We start from the raw sequence: 23,054 nt of genomic DNA, 5'->3' as shown, positions 1-23,054 counted from the left end.
AGGGGCGGAGTCAGAGGGGGGCGCGGGGCAATACCAACCAGCAAGTTAATAAAAGTTGGCTTCCTCTCCCCATTTATTACAGTTTCATATAGAGAAGTAATCCAATTTTCGGTTTTCTTTAAATGTTTACTGTCGATTTACTGGATTACTGCTTCTTTTCAACACAGATACGGACACTGAGGGTAGTTGCTTCCATGACATAACATAAAAATGAAGTTACCTAGAAACATTGAGTGGAAACGAAAGCATCAAAAAGATCAATACAACTACTATACAACTCGCAAATACTTCAAAGAAACAATGTAATCTTTACGTTCTGATCTATAAATACTATCGACAGCAAAATTTCGTGCATCTATTTCTATTCCCTTCAACATTAGCTTATATACACCTGAATAGCACAGTGATGAACATTCCTTTAAATAAGTTAGGGATTTTTAAGACTATTTTTACATAATAATTGATATCGAAAAATTGATATGTTTTTATGAGCGAAAACTTGTTTCATCAAAGATTATGAAAAAAATTAATCATCTTTGAGTTCAAACTGAAACTTGGTGCTCTTCCAAACGGGATTCTCGGCGTTTATAGGTTCAACCATTGTTCGCTCAACAAATGAGACTTTATCGTTGCTGTCTACAATAATCACCGAATTTGTTCTGAAAATAACAAAGTTTGATATAATTGTTAGGCATAAATTATCAATCTAAAATTTGTGTACAACCCGTTCCAGTAATGTGGCAAACAATTTTCTCATTGCTGATTGCTGAAGCGTTGAAATTTTTAAATATTGGATGTGATAAGCCACACTCTCACAACGATTAAATAGAGGTAAAAAAAAAACTTGGTTTGCTAACTGAATTTGAACGAACTGATTGAATTACGAGAAGTGAGGCGTACATATTTCTAAAAAAATCAACTTTCAAAAACACCCCGATCAATGGAAATCTACCAACCTTGTTCCAAACTTATATTTGGGCATATTTACTGATATTCCTGTCGAGGAACCTTTAAGAAACTCGTCAGGTGTATCACCATCTTTTGGATTACGAAACGTATCATTAAGCTCATACCTTTGAAAAGAAACACATCGAACTGCGTTGTAGTAAAATAATGTATAGTAAAACAATGTAGAAAAGTTTTACCAAAGCAATTTCAATTTGTTAAACGCTCCAAACAAGCGCCGAAGAATGTTAGAGAAAAAAAAGTTGTACTGACCGTGTTTCATCAGATAAAAAAGTTAGTAATTGGGTAATCTTTTCATCATTTGTGCATTGGCGTTGAACAATCTCGTTAAAGGATTGTTTTCCAATAACAACTTTTTCCCAGCCGTAGTTTAAATATCGATTACTTAACCCGTACGTTCCTGCTTTTAAATCAAATAACGGTTTGTGTTCCCTGTTACAATAATAAGCAAAATCCATATCGGATGAGCCAACAGGTACGTGACCTAATATTAAATTAAAGCCACCGTATTCACAGCTGGTTTTTCTAACATTTTCCAAAAACACTAAAGGTGTTGTTTGTTGGCTGGATTTGAGAAAATCTGCAACTAAATGGCCTCGTCCTCTCTCGCGTTCTCTTTTCAATTTCAAGCTTTCTCGATAGAATGTGAGGACTCCAATTTTCTCATTTTTAGACATACCGAGCCATGTTCCCCCTTTCTTTCCTGGCAACATGTCTAAACCTACACATATACAATGCTCGTTAGCACAAAATTGACAAATATGATGAAAACTGTGATGAAAACTTGATACGTCGATGCCTAAAATGTGGCGAGAGATTTGTTCATGAGTGCATCGATTAAGCTAATTTTGTTGATTTATTTTGTGAACGTAACTTTGATGTTTTTACGAAGACAATTCAGCATTATTATTATATTGAATATGTAGAAAATGTCATCGACATAGGCTTGGTTTCACCAAAGTTTCATAAAAAATACAAGCTAAAGATTTTAACAAGAGACACGTTCATGTATAGAAAATAAATTTCAAACAGGAAATATTAACAAAAGAAATCCTTGAAAGAATGTCATGACCACTTTACTTTAATTGCTTCATGCCTCAAATCTGAAAAACTCATCCCTTCTAGAATGTAATAAATATTAAGGCTGCTCTGTTTCTCCTCTCCTTCGTTAATGGTTTCTTTCTTCCTGGTAATTTAGTAGCTATTTTGTTGCTGTAATTATACTAGTTAATTTCTCTGTTCTGTTGTAAGGTTACCGACATCGGCTTACGATTGAGTATATTTTGAATGTATTTTATATTCTTTCGCTGCTTCGTAACAGTTTTCGTGCATATATATATCCTAAGGCATTTCTATATATCCCTTGGTCGTAACAGTTTTCGTATATATATATATCCTAAGGCATTTCTATATATCCCTTGGAAGACCTTATGTCGGTGTCTCCTATAGCTTCGCCACAGGCCATACAACTAAATGAAACAGCAAACTATAAAGCCTTTAATTGCAAAACAAATATTGTCCCACGTCAATTAACTTCCCTCTACAAAAAAAACTACATTGTAGAAGAATATTTTTGTTTTTTCTTTTCAAAACGAAAATAATAGGGCCAACTTACTTATTTTGTTTCCTCGCTTGTTACTCGCTTCAAGTTGAATGAAACATCTGTTATGTCTCTTACTATGAAGAAGTCTTTAACGACAATAAATATTCCTTCCTTCTCTTTTATACTTTGGAACATGTGTTTGTCGGTTTCCATGAGTAAAAAATATCGTACTGCAATAAATTTTTCATTTTAGAGCTATTCAATTGGAACAGCAAATGTAATTATTCAAACCTACAAACGCTATTGAAAGATTTCATTAAGACTTGATTCTATATGCAAGACGTCAACAGGAATTACGAATTCATGCAATGTGCTTTGCCGCTGGCCTTCTTTATATAACAATCAGTATACATATATCTATATATTGTCAAATTTTGAATTTTTGCTGTAATATTCATGAGTTAATTAGTTATTTCTGGAGAAACTACTTATAAATTAAATTAAAAGATCGAGCTAGCTGCCAAAACAATACAAGTTATGTTATGGACGACAGATGTTTCAAAGACGTGACACTTCCTAAAATCTTTCGGACGGTGATGAGAAAACTAACAAAACAAAATCACATAAATAGTTTGAAATCAGAACTGAATCTGCTGAATAAAAGAATAAACTAAGAGACAGCTACTTTAGCTTTGTACAGCGACTATGAAATTCAACATTTTATATTTCTATGTTGTAGCCATTTTAGGAGGTAAGTTTGCTTTCCATGTTGTGATTACCTTCACACATTGATGATAAAATCTTAAGAAAATTTTGATTTTTAGACTGTGTTGTTTCGTAAATCAAATATTCTGAAGTGGTTAAATGTTCTTTGAATATGATCAACGATAAACGTCTCATCAAGATATACATAAATTAAAAACACTGGCAAAAATTGAGAAAAATTCATCAAAATTCTTGTCCAAATTCTTGTTCAATTAATCAAATAAAAATTCATCAACATTAACGTCAAACCTATCCTTATATAAAAACAATGAAAACTTTTCGTCATTCCGGTAGAAAATTTGTTGTTTAAATTGACAGATGCTCGTATATTGGGTTTTTATCTCTACTGCATGAGGCCAAAACGCTACAATTTGCAGTACCGTAAGCAAACAATATTCATTGAATTTCCCTTATATAAAAAGTTTTCTTTGTAAAATGTTGATGTAATGGCTTTTATATTACTATATTTTCTCAACGCAAGGTGACCAATGACGTACTTGATTTGATTTCTTTATGTTTTAGACCTGTACTATATGATAGAAGGAAGATATTTAGCAGTTCAAGAAAGACTTTTCGAAGATCTACTAAAAAACTATCGAAAGAACTGGAGACCAGTACACGACCAAGAATGCGCGCTTCCAATAACGTTCAATCTTCAACTGGTGAAAATCCTAGATGTTGTAAGCACAATATTTTCCAAATACCTTTCAGTTGATGGGCTTTAATTAATTTGTGAACCTGAATGTGCTGAGGTCTTACAATCTTTTTTCGTTGTAAATGGTAATTTAGAATGCAAAATTGCAAAGAATGAGTGTTCTGTCAACAGTGTATCAGGTAAACTGAATACAAGTTGTTTTATCAGGGAAAAACGTGAATCCTCTTTCAACACTTTATGTAATCTGGATATTTTATGTACATGTTTGCTCTAGGAATGGCAAGACGAGTATCTTCGCTGGAATTCTTCTCAATATTCTGGATTTACATCTATCAACATTTCACCGAGTAAAATATGGGTTCCTGATCTACAACTTTATAATGAGTATGTAATCGCTACTATCATTTAAACAATTGTACAACACATTCAGACCTCCCCTTCATATGTCAATGAATACAAAACAGGGGGGGGCGACTCTATGGCATTTTTAAGTGCAATACTTGCTGTATTATATTGTGATATTACATTGATTGATACAGTTTGCCATGTATATTTATATTAAAGTTGTAAAGTTGGGGCTTTTTCATAATATTTACTATGTATAACTGTTGCCCTTTATCACTTAGGAAGCCGGGTTGTGCCAACTCAAAAATTACTTTTTTGTACGCTACTGCTATTTAACTTGTCGTCTTTTCATTCATACGTATTCGTTTATTTGTTAAAAAGAAATTTTTTTCAACAGAGTTGAAAACAAAGACCACAAGAAAACAGGAATTAGCACTAAAGTTATTGTGTATTCTAATGGCACTTGCCGCTGGTCATATCCACTCTTTATTCATGTTATGTGTTCCATTGACGTGTCGTATTTTCCTTTGGATCTTCAAAAATGTTTCCTGATGTTAGGATCGATGACCTATACAAAACATGAAATTATCATTACTCAGCCACGTAAGAGACACATTACCCCATCGTATAAAAACGAGGAATGGACTATATACGAAAGCAGCATAAAGGCACGAGAGTTTTGGGACGAAAAAAGAGAAAACAGTTATTCTGTCGTGGAAATTTCATTGAGCATGGAACGAGGTTCTTTGTATTTCATCACCGAAATGCTTATTCCATGCTTTCTTATAGCCTGCCTGACAATTTTAGGTAATCATCCTGTTTTTTAAACTAAAGAAACAAGCAAAAATTTTGTGTTATTTTATAAGCAAAAAATATCCCGGATCCACAATCCCGAGCGAAATATGTGCATTTGTATGCACTTCAAAACAACGAAATGAGAATGTTTCAACGTACGTTTCAAAGTACAAGCATGAGTTGACAATCTTATTTTTACGTAGCTTTTTAAAGGAGACAGATAGAGTGAAAGAAAAATTTACCATAGCCGACTCGTATTGTTTACAGTCTTTTTTTTGTTATTTAGGTTTTTTTCTGCCACCTGCATCAGGCGAACGAATAAGTCTTTGCATGTTGATTTTACTTGCAATGACATTCTTTCAACAACTCACGATGAAAATTATTCCATTACAAGATTTCCCTATTATATCACAATATTTCTCAATCATGACCGTAGAAATTGGTTTTACGCTTGTAATGACGTCCCTCACGCTAAACTTCCACTATCATTCACCCTCAAAAATGCCGGACATTATGAAAAAGATTATCATAAACTGTCTAGGAAAAGTCACACGAGTAACACCAAGCACTAACAAAGAAAAAAAGACTAGTGGAATTCAAAGCAGACGAGTGTCAAAACAATGTGAAAAAGATTCACACAATGTTTCAAACCATGATGAAACAAAATCTGATGAGGAGTTACGTCATTCAAGGTTGCAAATCAAAACTCAACAAACTGATTCAAAAGATTTATCAACTGAATGGTTGAAGGTCAGAAAGATGGACGAAAACACGTCTACTCAAAACCAGTCAAATTTTGCTGCCCGAACAGCAAATACAGACATCAATCATTGCACAAAAGATGAAGAACAACAAAATAAAATTATCAAAGAGCAATCAGATTTGAGAGAAGACTGGGTTCTAGCGTCTAGGATTATCGATAATTTCTGTATGTACACTGCTGGGATAGTTGGAATTCTTACAATGATTGTAGTATTTTCGAGGGCACCTCGCTTTTGGAGGAACAGATCGGATGTGATTGAGCAATGAGGAATGTCAAAGTATAGAAAAAGAATTAGTAATTAAAATAATAACAACAAACTGGATGCGATTGAGTTAGCACCTTACATGCAATGACTTTGTAAATCAAATTTTATGCAGTGTTTGAACTACAAAAACTTCACTTAGAAAATCACTGTAAACAGCATTACATTAGCAAAAGAAAAACTGGTCTCATTTCTAATTCAAATAATTTGAGAATAAATTGTGCGCAGACTAATTTTGACACAGATAATTTCTAAAGGCGTTATCAGATCGACGTCATTCTGTGACTTTTCGTCAGACCGGTAACAAGTTGGGTTAAATTTCATGGCGTTCTCTGTGCGAATGTAAAGTTAACACACGATCTATATAATGTGGGTGAGATTTTAATGAAAAGTTGTCTTTGCTAAATTTCTCTAATATCTCGAGAAGATAGCACAAATCGAGTTATACAGCGGTATATATTGTCTTGTATAACAGGGTAGATGTTTTGTCAAACTTGAACTTCACATGATATCAAATGCGAACAATCGATATAATTAAGATTATAACAATCGATATAATTAAGATTATAACAATCGATGTAATTAAGAATACGGCAAGGATGACGTATGATTGGATCCTTTATGACGTCACCAAAAACAACAAATTAACTCAACCATAATTAGGAAATGTAATTAAGCATGCACATTTTTCTTGAGGAGGATGCTACACAAACTATTTTATGTTTTTATTATACTCGAATTTCTATTAAATATTGACAGTACTTCAGGATCTTCTCATCGAGGTATTCTTTACTTATTTCTACAATTACTGTTGACATTATCCACTGTAATACTGAGAATAGTGACCATTTTGGAAGCCATGAAAATAGAAAAACGTAGACAGGAGAGTTTTCGTTATGACTGAATACACGCAGACAAGTTAATAAAAGAATTGAATGGAAAAAAAACATATTTGATAGAATAAACGCCTTCTGTTTTGTTAAATTCGATAGATTTTTCTCACAAGCTTTCGATTAACGAACTATAGCCTGCAACTTATGCGTAATGATCGAATTATAAGACCAATTAAATGTGCACAACCAGAGAACGTTTATTCAATCATTATTTCTACAACTGGCAACACTTCATCTATATTTTCTAAAAACATATTTCATGAAATTCTGTAAAGTGAAAAATTTCGCACTTGGGAAACCAACGTATCAATCTGGTACACGTCAAGGAGGTCGCAGCTGGAAAGCTGTAGATGGTTATCGTAATCTTAATCATTATGAAGGATCATGCATGATGACACCTGAAGAAGGTAACCCTTGGTGGATGGTCGATCTTCAAGATGACGTTATTGTCACGTCTGTTGTCTTGAGTAACCGAAAATATGGCACGAGTTTGAATAAATTTGAAATTAAGGTACAAACAGAATCGTAAAAAAAACGAAAAGAAAACGTCATATAAATTTGTCTTTCATTTTTAGGTTGGTGATAAAATCATTGGGGGAGGGGTGGGCAATCCAATATGTAAGTACACGAGCCCATCTGAAATTCCGCCTGGGAAGACTATGGAGGTCTTCTGTATAGAACCGGTTAAAGGTCGTTTTGTCTCAATATGGAAGATGACAATGCTCGGAAGCCTTAATCTATGTGAAGTAGAAGTTTATGGTAAAAAAGGTGAGATTAGACACATAATTTAAGGACATATGCTCTTTTGTTGCAAGCAAAATCACGCAATGACTCAAGTGATTAATAATGAAGCGGAAAGCCAGTAAATGTGTTTCGCCATATATAAAAACATTACAGAAACTATTTTAAGAATAACTTTGATTGATGATCACTCAAGATCCACACAACGTTGGGATATCAATCACCGCATGGAAGCCTGACAAATAACATCCCAAATAAATTTGAAGGCACAGTATATTTATGTGCAACTGAAGAAAAGGGTATAGTTGAGTGAGCGTACGTAATAAGCTTTTATAAATTGAAATGGGAATTTAAGTTTTGTAAAATGAACGAACAATCCTCTGTAATTTGTTTAGTAAATACACTTTTTGATTCGGTGTGTATGAAATGACTCGCAATAAAGTGAAATTACGTGGTCTAAAGTGACATAATGCGGTAGGATAGTAAATAGGAATCATTGAAACCAGAAAAAGCTGGAGAAAATAGTGCGTTTATGGCCTATAAGTTAAAAAAGGCCGGTCTCCATCAAAAACAGCGATTCAAATTTGATGAAACAGAGAAAAAAAAATTTGGCGATTCAACGAAGGTTCATCAAGGAAGGAATGCGTTTACTGCAATAATACTGACCACAAGACTAAAGATTCAAAATCATTACTTCTGTCTAAAAGAGAAAAAACTCTGAAGAAGAAAAGACTTTGCTCTAACTGTGCTTTATGAAGCCATCGGGCAACTCAATCTCAATATAAATCTAGTGTCAGAACAGTGGGAAACGTCGCCATCTTCCCTAGTGACAGACACTGCTTACAGTTGGGTCATACGAATCAAAGTTACTTGAGCTGAAATAGATTAAGAAAATAGATATGTTGAAGGCAATATTTCCATGACTTGCCAGCCACGAAGAGAGACGTCATGAACAGATTAAACAAGATTTACGATCTCCTGAGATTTGTTGCATCACTAACACTAAAATGGAAGTTAATCTTCAGAGATGTGTGCAATTCAAACGAAAGAATGACAGAGTTTTTAAATCGTGGAATTTAGCTAGTGATTTTCTTTCTGATAACGGGAAAAACATGAAAATTGAATTATATGTATAAATAAACAAGTATCTTTAGTACAAAGCGGACAGAGATGGCTTATGTTAAGAAAGATTTTTGAGAAAACATCCAAACAAGATCATCAAAGAAGTAAGAGGGAAAGCCATTATTATAAGTCAAACAGTTTTCTGATTTTTTGAAGACAAAAGTTTTCGTAGATTGAGCATGAAGATTGAACGTACAGAACATTCTTTTTACATCGGAACAAGATCAATGGCCGATGACGCTAACTCGCGGATAAGATGATAAAGATAGTAGTTTTATAGTAGTTTGAAAATTTAGAGTGTAAATGTAAATTTACTAAAAATTTTTGATAACGTACAAAGGGTGAAGAAATCGCCGTTTTCATTTTTGTCAGTAACCAGGACAAGCAGACAATTTTAAGTAAAACAAAATATACTTTTAATGACTTTTCTTTAATAAATTTACTTTTGATGACTTTTCTGACTCACATGTCCACTTTCTAGACCTCAAAATAACCAATAATGACATTGATATATTCCGTAAAACAACTCATACTTGCCAGTATACACATTTTTCAGGTTTCGAACCTTTCAACAGCAAAACTATTTGGATCAATTCCCTATTTTTTCGCGCATTTATGTAGACAAAGAAGACAGAAGTTTAATGTAGACAAAAGTTAATTGTATAACTAAATCTATAATTGAATTATTTTTGTAAGCTTTCCATTCTAGACTCTCAAATTGCTCATTGTGTATTGTTGCTTTACTTCAGCTTACTGCAAACCACTTTCACTGATTTCTTTTCTAACTTTCATAGCTTCGTTAGTGCTGAACATTAAATTGGTTTCATATAACGGAAATCACGCACACAAAAAACCATGGATAGCATCACATATAATTGCCAACCAAAGACTTATTAATTTTCCTCGAGATCCAGGAATGCATTTCAGATACTTTGACATAAATACAGGTAAGTACAGTGGTAAAATGATTTCAACACAAGTTCACCACAAAAAAAGCTATAGTTGAACGCATTACTACAGTGAATCGATTCTACTGTTACAGGCAATGATGTTATTTACAAAAACACTGGAGTGAACGTGAAATTTCATAGAATCAGGGACGGCCGTTCATCGCAAGCGTTGCGCCGTTTTTTCGAAAACGAACTTAAGGAAGGCAGTATTTTTTGTATGGTTTTGTTTAACACAATGACCTGGCATTGGATGAGTAACTTACGACCTTGGGCAAACATGGTGGGTAAACCAATAAAAAGAGACTACAGATACGGAGACACATGGGTGATATTGGGTTATAAAGGTACACATTATCCACCACCTCACTGGCGAGATTCTCTTCTCGTAAAACACAACAAAGTTGCTGTTCTACAAAGAATAATTATATTAAGAAAAGGTTTGTGAATGTTATATGTTTGGGCACCCATAAACTTTATCCTGTTTTCAAACAAGGATTCGGCAATAATTGAACTCAACTTTCAATAATCAGTATAAGTTCCTCTATAAAGTTTTGTAAATCCTTTTATTTCTTTATCATTGACGTCTTTATCTGAAATTGATAAAATTTACTTGTTTTGTTCGCTCCTAATTCCACATAGAAAATGTGACAGTTTACGTACAATTATTTTAGCACCTAGCGGTACTCCAAGTGATGTTCAAGTGGTATATAGAAATGATACTTCAATTAAACTAACTTGGTCAAGACCAGATGATTCTTTCATAGATAACGAATATCCTTTTGATTACACGCTATGCATAAAACAAAGCAAAGTCACTACGTCACCAACCTGCGTAAGTGTTCAACGAGCACTTCAACACACTTTTACCAGATTGACAGAAATGACCAACTACTCTATTGACATAAGAGCTCAATCTTGGAAGAAATCGGGTGATGTCTACAATCTTTCAACGGCGACTTTAGAAGCAGGTAAAATAGGTTATGGCGATAATTTACCAAGTTTTTCTACAACTTAAAGATAGGAACTCAGTTTTAATAGCACATCACGCAAAGACACTTGAATGGAGCCCATAAGGACTCAAATTTTAAAATCCGATCACTTTTAATGAAGACGCCGACTGGAACACATAAAAAAGTTTTACAAAAACTAAATCGTCAACATAACAGTTATAACAACACAATTTTTTTCAGCATCGAGTAATCCTCACGATAGATCATCAGTATCAATAAAAATAAAACAGATATCCAGAATCAAAGAAGACGTCATGTATCGCGTATATAACAAATCATATTCTACCATTACAACTGAAGGTGTTGAACACAAGTTTCCCAAAAAAGGCCTGAATTTCCTTGTATTGGATGCAATTACAGGTTAGGTTTGATTTTCAACCGGAAAAATCACACATACTAAATCTCGCATTAAAAACCTTGCAGTATGCTTCTCATCATCAAAAGCATGATTTGACTACAACTTTATTTACCACAGGAAATGTGAAACAACGCGCTTCATTCAATACTTTTGAAGATTTCAATGGTGGATCCAAAATGGGAGATTTTGTGAAGTCATTGCCAAATAAAGTCATCATCTTGATGGTCGTTTATCATCGCGCTCACGTATTTTACGATACTAACGCGGCTACCTCATTGAAAACAATTTGCCCTCATGCACCCAGCACCCTAGATGAGAAACAGTCAGTTGCGATGATATGTTTTAAGGGATTAGGACGAGCTCCATGGGAAACGAAGAAAGTGTCAACGATGTCACTTGGACCAGCTGTACTCGATGTAGAAATTACTTTACTCAAAGGTTTGTAAAATAGGATGCACATGCAATAAAAATTGTTGTATAAACATCATCACCTTAAGAATCCTAAATTGTTTCAAGAACTGAAATGCAACGTTTGATTCGTGTATACGCTAACACAAAGCTGGTTTTGACTAAAAGTCTTTCGCTGATAAAAAATTTATATACACCTCGATATCCTTAAAAGATCGTTTTACTTGATTGTAAAGTCATTAAAACGTTTTGTTTTTATAAAATTTTCTCTTTTTTTAACAGTTTCCATTCATCCAGCAAATATAACAAAGCTTCATTCGACTCCCAGCACAATAATTATTGAATGGGACAATCCGCCGACTGATAAATACAGAGGAGCACTAACAAAACATGAAGTATGTTACAACAGTAATTTTTCTTCAAGAGGATGTAACGAGACGAATTGGAATGTGACGCGTTACGTTTTCACGAATCTAATACCATACATAATGTATGAAATAAAAATCAGATCAGCAGGGATCGTTGGATACAGTCCCTTCTCCACAGGAAAATATATAAGAACGTTAGAAGCAGGTAAGGAAAAAACCACTGAAAAGTTGAAGACAAATCATATGTACGTCGAATTTCTTACATAAGTCATTAAAACATTATGTTATATTCCAAGCTTCAACACATACAGTAAAATTGCGTGTTCGCTGGCATAAAAATATTTTTGTAATGAACCAGTTGTTTTCTAAACCAAACAGCAAAAGTTTCGTAAAATGCCCCCAAAAAATGAAACTATGCACGCACACGAGTTGTCGAAGTGAGCTTTATCGTGGTTAGTATACTTCCAAGATGGAAATCTTCTAATGAAAAATAAAAGACAAGTCTTGTTTTTTTTTCAAGTATGACTTATGGCATGTAATAATCTTTAACCTTACACTTGGTTAACAGGAGGTTAAAATTACCATAGAGATGAAGTACATAGACTTCTATGTACCATTCTTACTATGACATAAGTATAAGGAGATCAAGTACATTAATTTCTTATGTATCATCCTTACTCTCATATATAAATATCAAATATAACCTTTTTCTTCTTCCTAGTCCCAAATGGTCCACCAACCAATATTCGTTTCGTCTCAACTAACTCAACATCTATGATCCTGACATGGTCCCCACCCCTTCGCATACTACAAAATGGAATCATTAGGAGTTACAATGTTTGCATTCGAAGTTATAAGAACAACTCACGATGTAATCAAAGAATTATTCCTGCCATGAACAAAAGTCTCCTTATCACCAACCTTCAGCCATTTACTGTTTATGATATCGTTATCAGTGCAAGCACATCTCTAGGGTATGGACCAAGTTCATTGGCAACTCACAGAACGTCAATGGCAGGTAAACAAAATAAAAAGCACCCTGGGTATCATAATGATTAATGAATAACGTTCACTAATTCAGAATACTAATAAATTTTTATTCAGCTCCAAATGGACCTCCAACAAATTTTTCAGTGACTTTTGTGAACTCATCGTCAATCGTCTCAAAGTGGTCACCACCGCACGCAGAGTTACGAAATGGCATCATCGCACACTATTATATTTGTGTAAAAAAATACCAAGAGCTTGACAAAACTACGTGCGCCACAGTGAATGGAACACAAGATAGTCACGTGATGGTTGGTTTGATGCCTTACACAAAATATTCCCTTTCCATAAGTGCTGGAACAATCGTGGGGTATGGGCCAAGTACATTACTGATTCAAAGAACTTCACAGGCAGGTCAGAAAACAATAGAAAACAAACAACTTCGTGGGCGGTGAAAGATCAGTATTTGGGGGGGGGGGTTGGTAACATTTTCATACATGTGTGTTCTACTGTATTAGTTTTGTATTGGAATCAAATGTAATTACGCAACAAACACTATGAACATTGGAAGATATAAATGTATCTTCTCTAATCTCTCCTCCGGTTCTCAATCTTGTGCTTTCAATTTATATTTTTCTTTTAGCGCCATCTAGTGCTCCTCGATCGTGTATAATCAAATTTCTGAACGCGACCCAAATCCATTTGACTTGGAGCGCACCAGCCCGTGAACATCACAATGGTATTTTAACAAAATATCAACTCGAGTTTCTACCAGAATCCTGGAGCTCGTCCAGCAAACGCATCATATTGTTGCCAGCAAAACAAAATTTCACAAAGAAAAAAATTTACAACCCTACATGCGATATGTCATTCATTTACGCGCTAAAACCATAGCTGGAGTTGGACCTAGTGCTATTTTAAATGCTCGAACTTTTATGGCAGGTAAAAATATTTTCGTGTAAAGGTTTCTACTCATTGATAACTTTGACTATCCTTGTTTTCATTTAAGCTCCTTCAGGAACGCCTACATCTGTCATAGTGAGCAACGTTACTTCAACTGCATTTCATCTATCGTGGTTACCGCCTCTGAGAGATGAACGAAATGGCGTCATCATTCAATATTACCTTTGTATTCGAGAGTTTGGCGTGTTACACGATTGTAATAATAGTAAAATCATTTATGATACCAAGATACATTTTACAGATCTAAAACCCAACAAAGAGTATTTAGTAGAAATCAAAGCAGGTACCACAATTGGCTTTGGCCCACCAGCCTTCACACAAAAAATGGCAGGTGAGGAAAAATTTCGTGAAATTACTCTGCAATAGAGACATCATACATCAGATGAGAACAAAAATGCGTATGTGACTACAAGAGCTTAAAAAAAAACAACATTTGACATTACATCTCGATAAAAGAAGCGTGTTTCACTTTTTCAGGTAGATGTGACAATCCCTTATTGCACGGCAAAGCAAGGGTAAAAAACTCACAATTTTCCGCAAGTGGTTATTTAAGAGATGGTTACGAGGCATATCAAGCAAAATTATCCAATATCCAAATTTGGTGTGAAAATGGCACCGCAGTAAGTACACCTTTATTTATGTCCTGCTTTAAATGTTCATATATTCTGTCATGATGTCTGATAGTTCTGGCTCAGCATATACTTTGAGTCAATCAATTACCCTGTTCATATAGGCAGACCCTACGTACCTACAAGTTGATGTCGGGGGACGTATAAGGATAATAGCTACAGCAACCAGAGGGGAGAGCATCTACTTCAACGCATGGGTGACGTCATATAAAATTTTGTACAGCAGCAATACAGCAAGTTGGACTTCTGGGACGGTCGGGGGTAGCGAGGTGAACATGAAATTTCGTATTTTGACAACAAAAAAATAAAATTAGAACAATTGAAAACAAGTATGAGATAAGCATGCATTAAAATTAGACTGCTGACGAACACCAGGGGGAACGGGCAAATACCATAGAGTTAGGCAGGTCATATACATTTCACAATAAAAATGTGGAAACACAAGGCTCTTTGCGTAATAACATTCATTGACCTAAATTCACCAGACCTTTTTCACTCTTCCTTCCCCCTACCACAAAAATTGTTAAGTGTCTGCTGCGAAAATAAGCAAGTAACTGTAATCGACGTTTCCTGCATGCTTTAAGATTTAAACTCTTGTTTGTAGAAAGTCAAAGGAAACACAGGAGTTGGTGTCGTGAAACGTTATTGGACAAACCGATTGTAGCACGTTATATTCGGTTTATTGTGGAAAGTTTTAGTGGTCCTCATCAATGTATGAATGTCGAGTTATACGGCTGTGCTCCAGGCAAGGGCACATTTTAGTTATTACAGTACATCGCATGTCAAGTAAGAAGGTTTAAGCCTCCCCCCGTGTTCCTTGGATGGCCATGCAAATCATGCAATACAGACTTTGATAGTTTTACCCATTGTTGATTTTACTATTATATCATTTTTATAAATATTTCTCATTCTTAGCTGAAATCCCTTCCTCAGTATTCGTATCATCCAATGCAACGTCATTACGAGTAATTTGGCAGCCACCAATTCTTCCTGACAAGAACGGTGACATACTGGGTTACGACGTATGCTGTCGACTAACTTCGTTTGTGACATGTCTAAATAACAAGACAGTTGCTGAACTAAACGAGAGGGAAATGAAAATCGAAAATCTAAAGCCATTCACCAATTACATAATCGAGGTTGCCACTTTTAATTTTGCTGGAAAAGGAAATGCTGTTTCGGTTTCACAAAAAACTCAACAACATGGTAAGACCATAACGGTTTTAAGTCTTTACACTCTTTACCCTACATAAAATATATAAGATAGCATGTGCAAGTTATAGATAGAAATGCACAAACAACTGAAAAGAACATTCTTACATTCATGATTTAGTGCCATCATCAGGTCCGGAAGAATTAAACATTCTTAAAACGACAAAAAACGAAATTCGAATATATTGGACCAAAGTCCCCGAAAGTTCACGCAATGGTATCATTACAGCTTACTCTATCTGCTACAAAGAATATGGCTTGAAGCATGCGTGCTCAAATTCTCATGAAGTAACTCCAAATCATCGGACATATATACTTTCCAAACTTCAACCTTTTACGGAATATTTGATCATGATCGAGCAGCGACAATTGTCGGATGGGGCAAATTCACATCTCTACGTCATCGTACTCTCTCAGCACGTATGTAAAAGGTTTCATTAAAAACGAAAATAAAGATGGCTTTTTTAGCTTCATATCAAAATAGTTCGAGATTTAGCGTTTTTTCTATACTTTAGCGCCCTCAAAAAGTCCAAAGACTCTGTTCATAAGAAAACTGGGAGCAACAGCCTTAGATATAACTTGGACACCACCGGAAGAAAGTAGCAGAAACGGAATCATCGTTTCTTATCGTCTATGTGCCAGAGAATTAATAAACAACAAGTCGTGTCACAATAAAGTGAAAGTGGACGGGAAAAAACACCATTTGCCTTTTGCCGGTCTAAAACCTTACACTTGGTATGCAGTAAGTGTAGAAGCAGCAACCATTGCTGGATTTGGTCCAAAAGTTCAACGTAATCACAGAACAGGGGAGTCGGGTAAGGAGGTTAAATTTTTATATTGCAAAAACTTAATTGACAAAAATTTCAACTATGGAAATATGAGCTTTCTAGCTAAGAAATTTTGAAATCTCCAGAAACGAAAAACTACATGAAGTAGCATTTTCAAATTTTCACGATCTTCAAAATGAGAAAATGCGCAGATCGTGCGAAAGACTGGGAACTATAGGCCTTCCCAGGTCACATTGTGGCCTCTGTGAAAACTGACAAAGGAAGGTTATTCCGTAGTTTGCATAAAATACATTTGCTTATGTCCATCATCAAACCATAACTTAAACTATTTTTTCAAGTTCCTTCAGGTAGTCCATTAAATGTAGCCATAACGAAGTTTACTGATACATCCGTCACTATGACTTGGCAAAGTCCAAAGGAAAAAGATCTTAACGGTGTTCTTGTGTCTTACAAAGTGGAAATCTACAAAGAGCTAATCAATGGACATCTAGGAATGGTCGCCAACCATACCGTGAAACACTCTGTTCAACAATGGTCGTTTTCCGGCTTACAAAAAAACACCGAATACATTATGTATGTGAAAGCAGGGACAAGAATGGGTTTCGGACCTCCGACTGTAGTACATCAGGAGACGTCGGGAGATGGTAGGTGGATTGAAGTGCATCATCGTAGTTCACATGTTCAATAAAAAGTAATAAAAAAGACTTCATTAAAAAATTAATTTTGTTCCTTTTTTTCTAGCTTTGGTGACGTATGTAAAAAAGTCAAACAAAGCATGTAAGTGTTTCGTTATGATGATAGTACATGTTCGAAATGAATGAATGAAAAATTAATGCATATTAATAAATTGACAATAACAGGTGTTTTTTGAAGACATTCTGTGATCAACAAAGGACATTATAAAATTTAGTTACAAAAAAGAGTTCTGACCAAAATTTATACATTTTTTGTCAGAAATCTTAACTAGCTACTTTTTAACCAAGCTGCATGCCTCAAGTTTCACACGCTGTTGTTTACGAATGCGATTTCTTAAACCATGTTCCATTCAAATTGTAACAAAAAGACAAGTTTAAATAAATATTGTCTTGTATTTTCAGACATTGCTCTGGCCAAAGCGGGAATCGTAGCAGGCGCGATAAGTTTGGTAGCTGTCATGGGTTTCATCGTTTTTGTTTCCTTATTAGTAACGGCCCGCATTCCTAACACCAGGTAAGAGCATTGAAGTTAAAATCATTTACTGAAATGCATCTTAATATAAAAAAATCCAATAAAATTATGTATAGCCTGAAAAACTGTGATTAATTTGTCATGAGTACTTTTGTGGCGAGAGAGTGATGAAAAATTATTTAAAATACACTCCATTACAACACCAGGAACTACACGACAATTGAATAAGTATTTGTGTAATTGTGTTTTAGTCCTTGGAGAAAACGCCAGCGTCAGTTATGGCGAGACAAAGTGAAAAAACAGCAGAAAGATCGTGATGAAGACATAAGGTTTGTCAATTATTTTCTACTTTGATATATATTAAAATTTACGTTTTCGAGTGAGTTGAAGTATTCCTTAGGTAAGATCTTATAAGTCACTTCAGACATTTCTTGTATGTATTTCAGTGGGTCAGAACAATCTGAATTAAACTCCAGTGATTCTGAACAATCGAGTAGTGAAGAGACAGGTAGGAAACAGTGAACATAAACACGTAATTATACCTTTTCGCTACATGTGTTTGCATGGTAAAGATGCTTGACAAATTCTGAGCACTATTGGCTGAAACAGGTTATGATTGATTGCAAACACCTGTTGTTGTTTGTCTACAGTGGATCATGTATTTGGGTGTATCTGCCACGTTTAACAAAGGGGTGAAAGAGGGCGATATTAAGAACTGTAAACGTAGTTGTTGGATTTTACAGAGGAGCCAGGAAGTTCAGTTTTGTAAATTCAATATGTTTATTTGACAACACTTTAGACGAAAGTTCGCAAGACTAGTAGTAGTGATTGAGCCCATACAGAGAAATACAACTATAGAAGTACTGTACACTTCCCAACAAGAAGTTAAAAGAAAAAGCCTATCCTGAAAATGCTCACATAAGGGACAAAAGATTCATGGAATTAATATTGGAACACAAGAAAATATTGACAACAATGGAGTTAACCATAAGTAACTTTCTCCCATCGGACAATTTGTATAAAACTCATCATTAATCATAAGTATGTACAAATCTGAAACTTGTCTTCTAAAATGAGAAAATTTCATTGCAGCATTTTATCATTCTGTTTAGTCTTTTTACAAATTTTATTTTTGAAATATCAATTTTCCTTGGTCCTTTGATGTTGAATAATTAAAGTCAATCCTCTCAAACAACGATAGTGGGGCATTGAACATACACATTCAATGTTCATCCTCTCCCCTCAACCATGCATGAACAATATTTTCCAATCTTTCCTGTCGATGTAGCTGTTTTTTTTTGCACTTCAAGAAGTCTGTTGACAATGGCGTAACAAGCTCCATAATAGGGGGGTGGGGTGGGGGTGAGGTCTTTGCAAATATTCATTTATGCATGTGACAACAACTGAATATTATGAATACTTGCAGAAATAATCGAGTACACCACTGGTTAGGTTACGTTTTGTGGATAAAGAAGACAAGCAAACATATGATACAAAGTTCTCATTCGTTTGTGCATTGAATGAATTTTTTTAGATTAGGACAAGAATGAGGTTTGAAATGACTCAAGGATTGTTTGAATCTAAATCCGCGCTTGATTGCCCAAGAGAAGCATAAAAAGCTTTATATAAATCCTGATTCACTACTTTTTCTTATCGCTTCCACATAATGAAAAAAGCTTACGATTAGTTTGCTCGTATGCAATTATTAACGAATTTATTTGTGCCGTACATTCGCCCAAAAGCTCAGGATATTTTCAGTCAACGAAAGATCGCAGCGTTTGGTAATTGTATCAACTAAACGATGAATTATCAAACCTTTTTTGTTCATTTAAATTTTCAACAAATTTTTTTTACAAAATATTTGGGCAGAACATAATGATAGGAGCAATGCTATTACAATATTGTGACTTTGATTGTATAATAGGGAAATCAACAACAAGGCAATCAATGTAAATCACCTTTGAAAAAATTCTACAAAGAACTCAACGGTAAGGTAATTACAAACGGATCTCTATGGAAAACAGGTGTAGCACATTTGCTCGCTTTTTATGTTGCGATGCCAAAAAGCTTTTGAGACGTCACAAACACCTGTGAATTGCAACAGGTCATAAGAGCCTTCTTAATTCTCTCTGAAGCAACACAAATATCGTTGAAAACAAACGAAGCTTTTGGATTGCGTAAACGCAAAGTATTCTTCTTTGCTTGGCAAAATACAAACTGAGAAAATTTACGTATTCATACATTTTCTTTCTTAAATATAAAAACAAAGGAAATACAACGGAGATCGGACGCAAAACTTCGTTATTTTCCACTCAACCCGACACAATACGGTGATATTAGCTACATCTTAGCTGTGAAAACATAAAGCGTTGATGAAAATGGAAAAGCAAGACCATGAAGCAGCGATGCAAACAACGATGCCTGCAACAACGATGGCCACACAACAAACCAACACACGATATTTTTCTGATGTTAACAGCTATTTACCAGGCTCAACTTTGCAGTATGATACGGATCGGACGCATGTACTTAAGCTCAAACTTCCAGTTTTAAACATAGGGGTGTTTGGCCGAGTGGGTGCAGGCAAGTCTTGCTTTATCAACACGGTTGAAAGCGTCTTAAGTGGAGAGTACAAGGATCGAGCAGGAGAAAATAAGTTGACAGCAAATGAAGGGGACAAATGCATCACAGACGGCACAACAGCGGAGCGCCTCAAAGTTCGCATAGGTCAGAAGATGTGTTTAGTAGATAATAGAGGATTCCCCGCGAAATGTGATGAAGGAATTGCTGATGAAGTTATTAAACAATGCGGTGAGCAAATTTATAGAGGAAATAACAGGATTTTTTTTTTTTGGGGGGGGGGGATTCCCACGGTATTATTTTAAATATTTCGTTAAATCTTTTATTTTTTGTTATAGGCAGATTATAATCGCATATATACAATAGCAAAACTTTAGAGTTATAACTCTTTATATATTTTAAGGCATTCGGTGCATGCCTGAGAGAACCAACTCTGCTGATTGGAGGGGGGCGGGGAGGGCTAGCTCAATTTTAGATAGGAGGCAAATGGCCTTTTGCAGAATAAAACCTTAGTTTGCAGGAGTATAATAATTTAACTGTAATTTATTCACATCTGACTCATTTTATTAGAGTAATACCTTTGTGATGCAAATAGTTTTAACTTTGACAAAGAGACGCTGACATATTCCCAGCACATTTCAAGTGTTCCACTAATATTAATTCAATTTTGACCCGCGATACTTGATATATTGCTTAACGTTCGGTGACATCTAATGGAAAAAATAATACAAATACCTTCGCTAATATAGGATTGGCGAATTTAATGGCCAATAACACAAAGCCGTAGTACGAAGACAAACACGTAATATTAAATGAAAATCTTTACAATATTCAACTGATATTTTGGATTCAACATATACGTCAATACGGCGCAAAAATATACGAAGTTTAGATAGATGAAAATAACTTAGTAAACATCTCCACTTTTCTACATGTATATCACATAAAAGTTAGTCCTTGCTTTCAAACAGTTAAAACAATATTTCAATAGATGAAAGCAAAATCAATATATTTTCCTTCACAACAGTTTAGCTCCAAGGCAAGAGTCAAATTGAAAAGACAAACGTTTCTCAAAAATATATTACATAATAAAACATTGTTGTGACTCCTGAAATTTAAATAATATTTAATCTATGCTTGTAATTATGCCAGTTAAATATTTATTTCTTGAACACAGAGGGAACGAGAAAATTTGGGCGCTTTGTGCCAGCAAACTGGAACAACAATCGCTGGCAAAAATTCAAGGACTCCGTTTTGAGCACATTTAAAAGGAAATCACTTAGGCAACGAGTACATTGCGCCATATTGGTTTACAGGTAATTTTATTGATACGATTAAAATATATGTTATTTCATCTATAAAAACATGGATGTTGATGAGCACCTTGTGAAATAAATGAATAATTATAAGATGTGAAAACGACACAAGCAAACATGGATGATTCTGTCAGTCTATCACTCGAAAAAAATTAGCAAGCAATAGAACAGTGGCCACAAAGAAGCATTCTCTTTATCTATCGATGAGTCATTTCATTTATAAGCACAATTGTCTTCGCCCTTAACATGAATTATATATTCATGCATAACACTATGCAACTCTGATCTATTAGTAATTTTTCAACGATGCTGTATAACTTGTAGTTAAGCAATAGTCGTTTTATGCCTAGTTGATGTAGGATTCTTCGATGACAAATTGTTGAATAAAAACCACAAGTAATTTTGCTCACGTAATTCTAAGATAAAATATAGTTCGTATTCAGCTTATGTTCTAAAATAACATTCAAATAATTTCATTTTAACGTGAAATAAAAGTAATTTTATTTTAACATATAATTTATTTTTCTTGACTAGTTTACATGACAGCTCGGAGCCAGATGAACTTAAATTGATAGTTGACGCTTTGCGGAAATCTTGCGGTAAGGTGAAACATATATATTTAACAGATGACTTGTAGCTGTTGAATATCATCCGTCAAAATTACTTTGAATTTTATATTTCGCAACCAATTTTTTATGATCTTCGTCAATCGTTGAAAAATTCAAGACAACGAAACATGTACGTGCAGTGCAAACTAATATATTCGTCAACTACAATTGTAAAGCGCTACATAGAAAGAAAGAGCCTCTACTTTTTATTGACAATTTTATTCTGCACAGCTCATTTGTTATTGCGAATTTTCAACGATCTTCATAAAATAATTTGATGAAGATCTGCGTAAAAAAGTGCAAAACGTAATATTAAAATGTTGATTTATCATTTCTAGGTCGTTTTCCGATTGTTGTTTTGACATGCGCAGAAGAAGTCGACGAAGACTTATTAAAACGACGATGGTCACAGTTTCAAACCCTTCACTGCTCGCGGATTTTTTCGATCAAGAATTACAGCATAAGCGACAGCAGCCCCCGTGCGGACACAGATAGAACAGTGATAGAAATAATTTATAATTGTTGCATTATCTCCGACCAAATGTTTTTACAAAAGATGGAGGAAAAGTCGTGTTCGTGTTGTTAATTTAAATGGGAAAGGATTTATACTATCTTTTAAATAAGTAAACAACCTTTTGTTATATTTTGATTCTACAGATGAACGTACATCAAGAATAGTTAATTAATAATTTTGGTGACGTGTAACACCACAAATTATTGGTTTGTAATGTTGTGAAACCATTGCATGTTTTGTGGAAAATATACTTTCTAGTATCAAAATAAAATGAACTATTGTTTTTTCCAATCATCTTTCATGAGAATCTTTTCCTGGCTTTGTTACTTGTCAACCATATTAAAAG

The 23,054-nt window shown here is 34.6% G+C and overlaps 3 protein-coding genes and 2 long non-coding RNA genes across 5 annotated transcripts; 3 read left to right on the top strand and 2 right to left on the bottom strand.

Annotated features, from left to right (window-relative positions):
* Nucleotides 1-285: 285 nt before the first annotated feature.
* Nucleotides 286-2,657, bottom strand: LOC124435296 (transport and Golgi organization protein 2 homolog; the record flags this gene model as incomplete). The annotated part of the gene is made up of 4 exons (XM_046985232.1): nt 286-659; nt 957-1,073; nt 1,219-1,687; nt 2,582-2,657. Coding segments are annotated over 4 exons (795 nt in total), but the record flags the coding sequence as incomplete, so codon positions are not given.
* Nucleotides 2,658-3,035: 378 nt separating this feature from the next.
* LOC124435041 (neuronal acetylcholine receptor subunit alpha-7-like) lies at nt 3,036-6,327 on the top strand. Its single transcript, XM_046984990.1, has 6 exons — nt 3,036-3,260; nt 3,797-3,954; nt 4,064-4,108; nt 4,204-4,313; nt 4,672-5,081; nt 5,356-6,327. The coding sequence occupies exons 1-6, from the start codon at nt 3,215-3,217 to the stop codon at nt 6,096-6,098; spliced, it is 1,512 nt and encodes a 503-aa protein (XP_046840946.1). The 5' UTR covers nt 3,036-3,214; the 3' UTR covers nt 6,099-6,327.
* An 8,857-nt stretch (nt 6,328-15,184) lies between these two features.
* On the bottom strand, nt 15,185-21,253 carry LOC124433987. The gene is made up of 3 exons (XR_006944666.1): nt 20,849-21,253; nt 15,647-15,768; nt 15,185-15,578 (listed from the first exon to the last, which is right to left on the bottom strand). It is a non-coding gene; the product is annotated as an uncharacterized LOC124433987 (long non-coding RNA).
* Nucleotides 18,158-18,834, top strand: LOC124433988. The gene is made up of 2 exons (XR_006944667.1): nt 18,158-18,198; nt 18,490-18,834. It is a non-coding gene; the product is annotated as an uncharacterized LOC124433988 (long non-coding RNA).
* Nucleotides 19,623-22,999, top strand: LOC124433983. Its single transcript, XM_046983851.1, has 4 exons — nt 19,623-20,501; nt 21,448-21,586; nt 22,121-22,185; nt 22,533-22,999. Exons 1-4 carry the CDS (start codon nt 20,063-20,065, stop codon nt 22,778-22,780), a joined length of 891 nt encoding a protein of 296 aa, XP_046839807.1. The 5' UTR covers nt 19,623-20,062; the 3' UTR covers nt 22,781-22,999.
* Nucleotides 23,000-23,054: the final 55 nt, after the last annotated feature.

The sequence above is a fragment of the Xenia sp. Carnegie-2017 genome, unplaced genomic scaffold (genome assembly GCF_021976095.1).
Source record: "Xenia sp. Carnegie-2017 unplaced genomic scaffold, XeniaSp_v1 HiC_scaffold_14, whole genome shotgun sequence".
Classification (NCBI taxonomy): domain Eukaryota; kingdom Metazoa; phylum Cnidaria; class Anthozoa; order Malacalcyonacea; family Xeniidae; genus Xenia; species Xenia sp. Carnegie-2017.
The sequence above is the reverse complement of the archived record's forward strand: the minus strand, read 5'-3'. Positions and strand labels throughout refer to the sequence as shown.

Bases quoted from the DNA above. Each gene is read 5' to 3' on its own strand.
- LOC124435041 (XM_046984990.1), top strand. From the start codon at position 3,215: ATGAAATTCAACATTTTATATTTCTATGTTGTAGCCATTTTAGGAG. The intron at 3,261-3,796 runs GTAAGTTTGCTT...TTTATGTTTTAG, and splicing joins TGTTGTAGCCATTTTAGGAG to ACCTGTACTATATGATAGAA. The intron at 4,314-4,671 runs GTATGTAATCGC...TTTTTTCAACAG, and splicing joins GATCTACAACTTTATAATGA to AGTTGAAAACAAAGACCACA.
- LOC124433983 (XM_046983851.1), top strand. From the start codon at position 20,063: ATGAAAATGGAAAAGCAAGACCATGAAGCAGCGATGCAAACAACGATG. The intron at 20,502-21,447 runs GTGAGCAAATTT...TCTTGAACACAG, and splicing joins TGAAGTTATTAAACAATGCG to AGGGAACGAGAAAATTTGGG. The intron at 21,587-22,120 runs GTAATTTTATTG...TTTCTTGACTAG, and splicing joins TGCGCCATATTGGTTTACAG to TTTACATGACAGCTCGGAGC.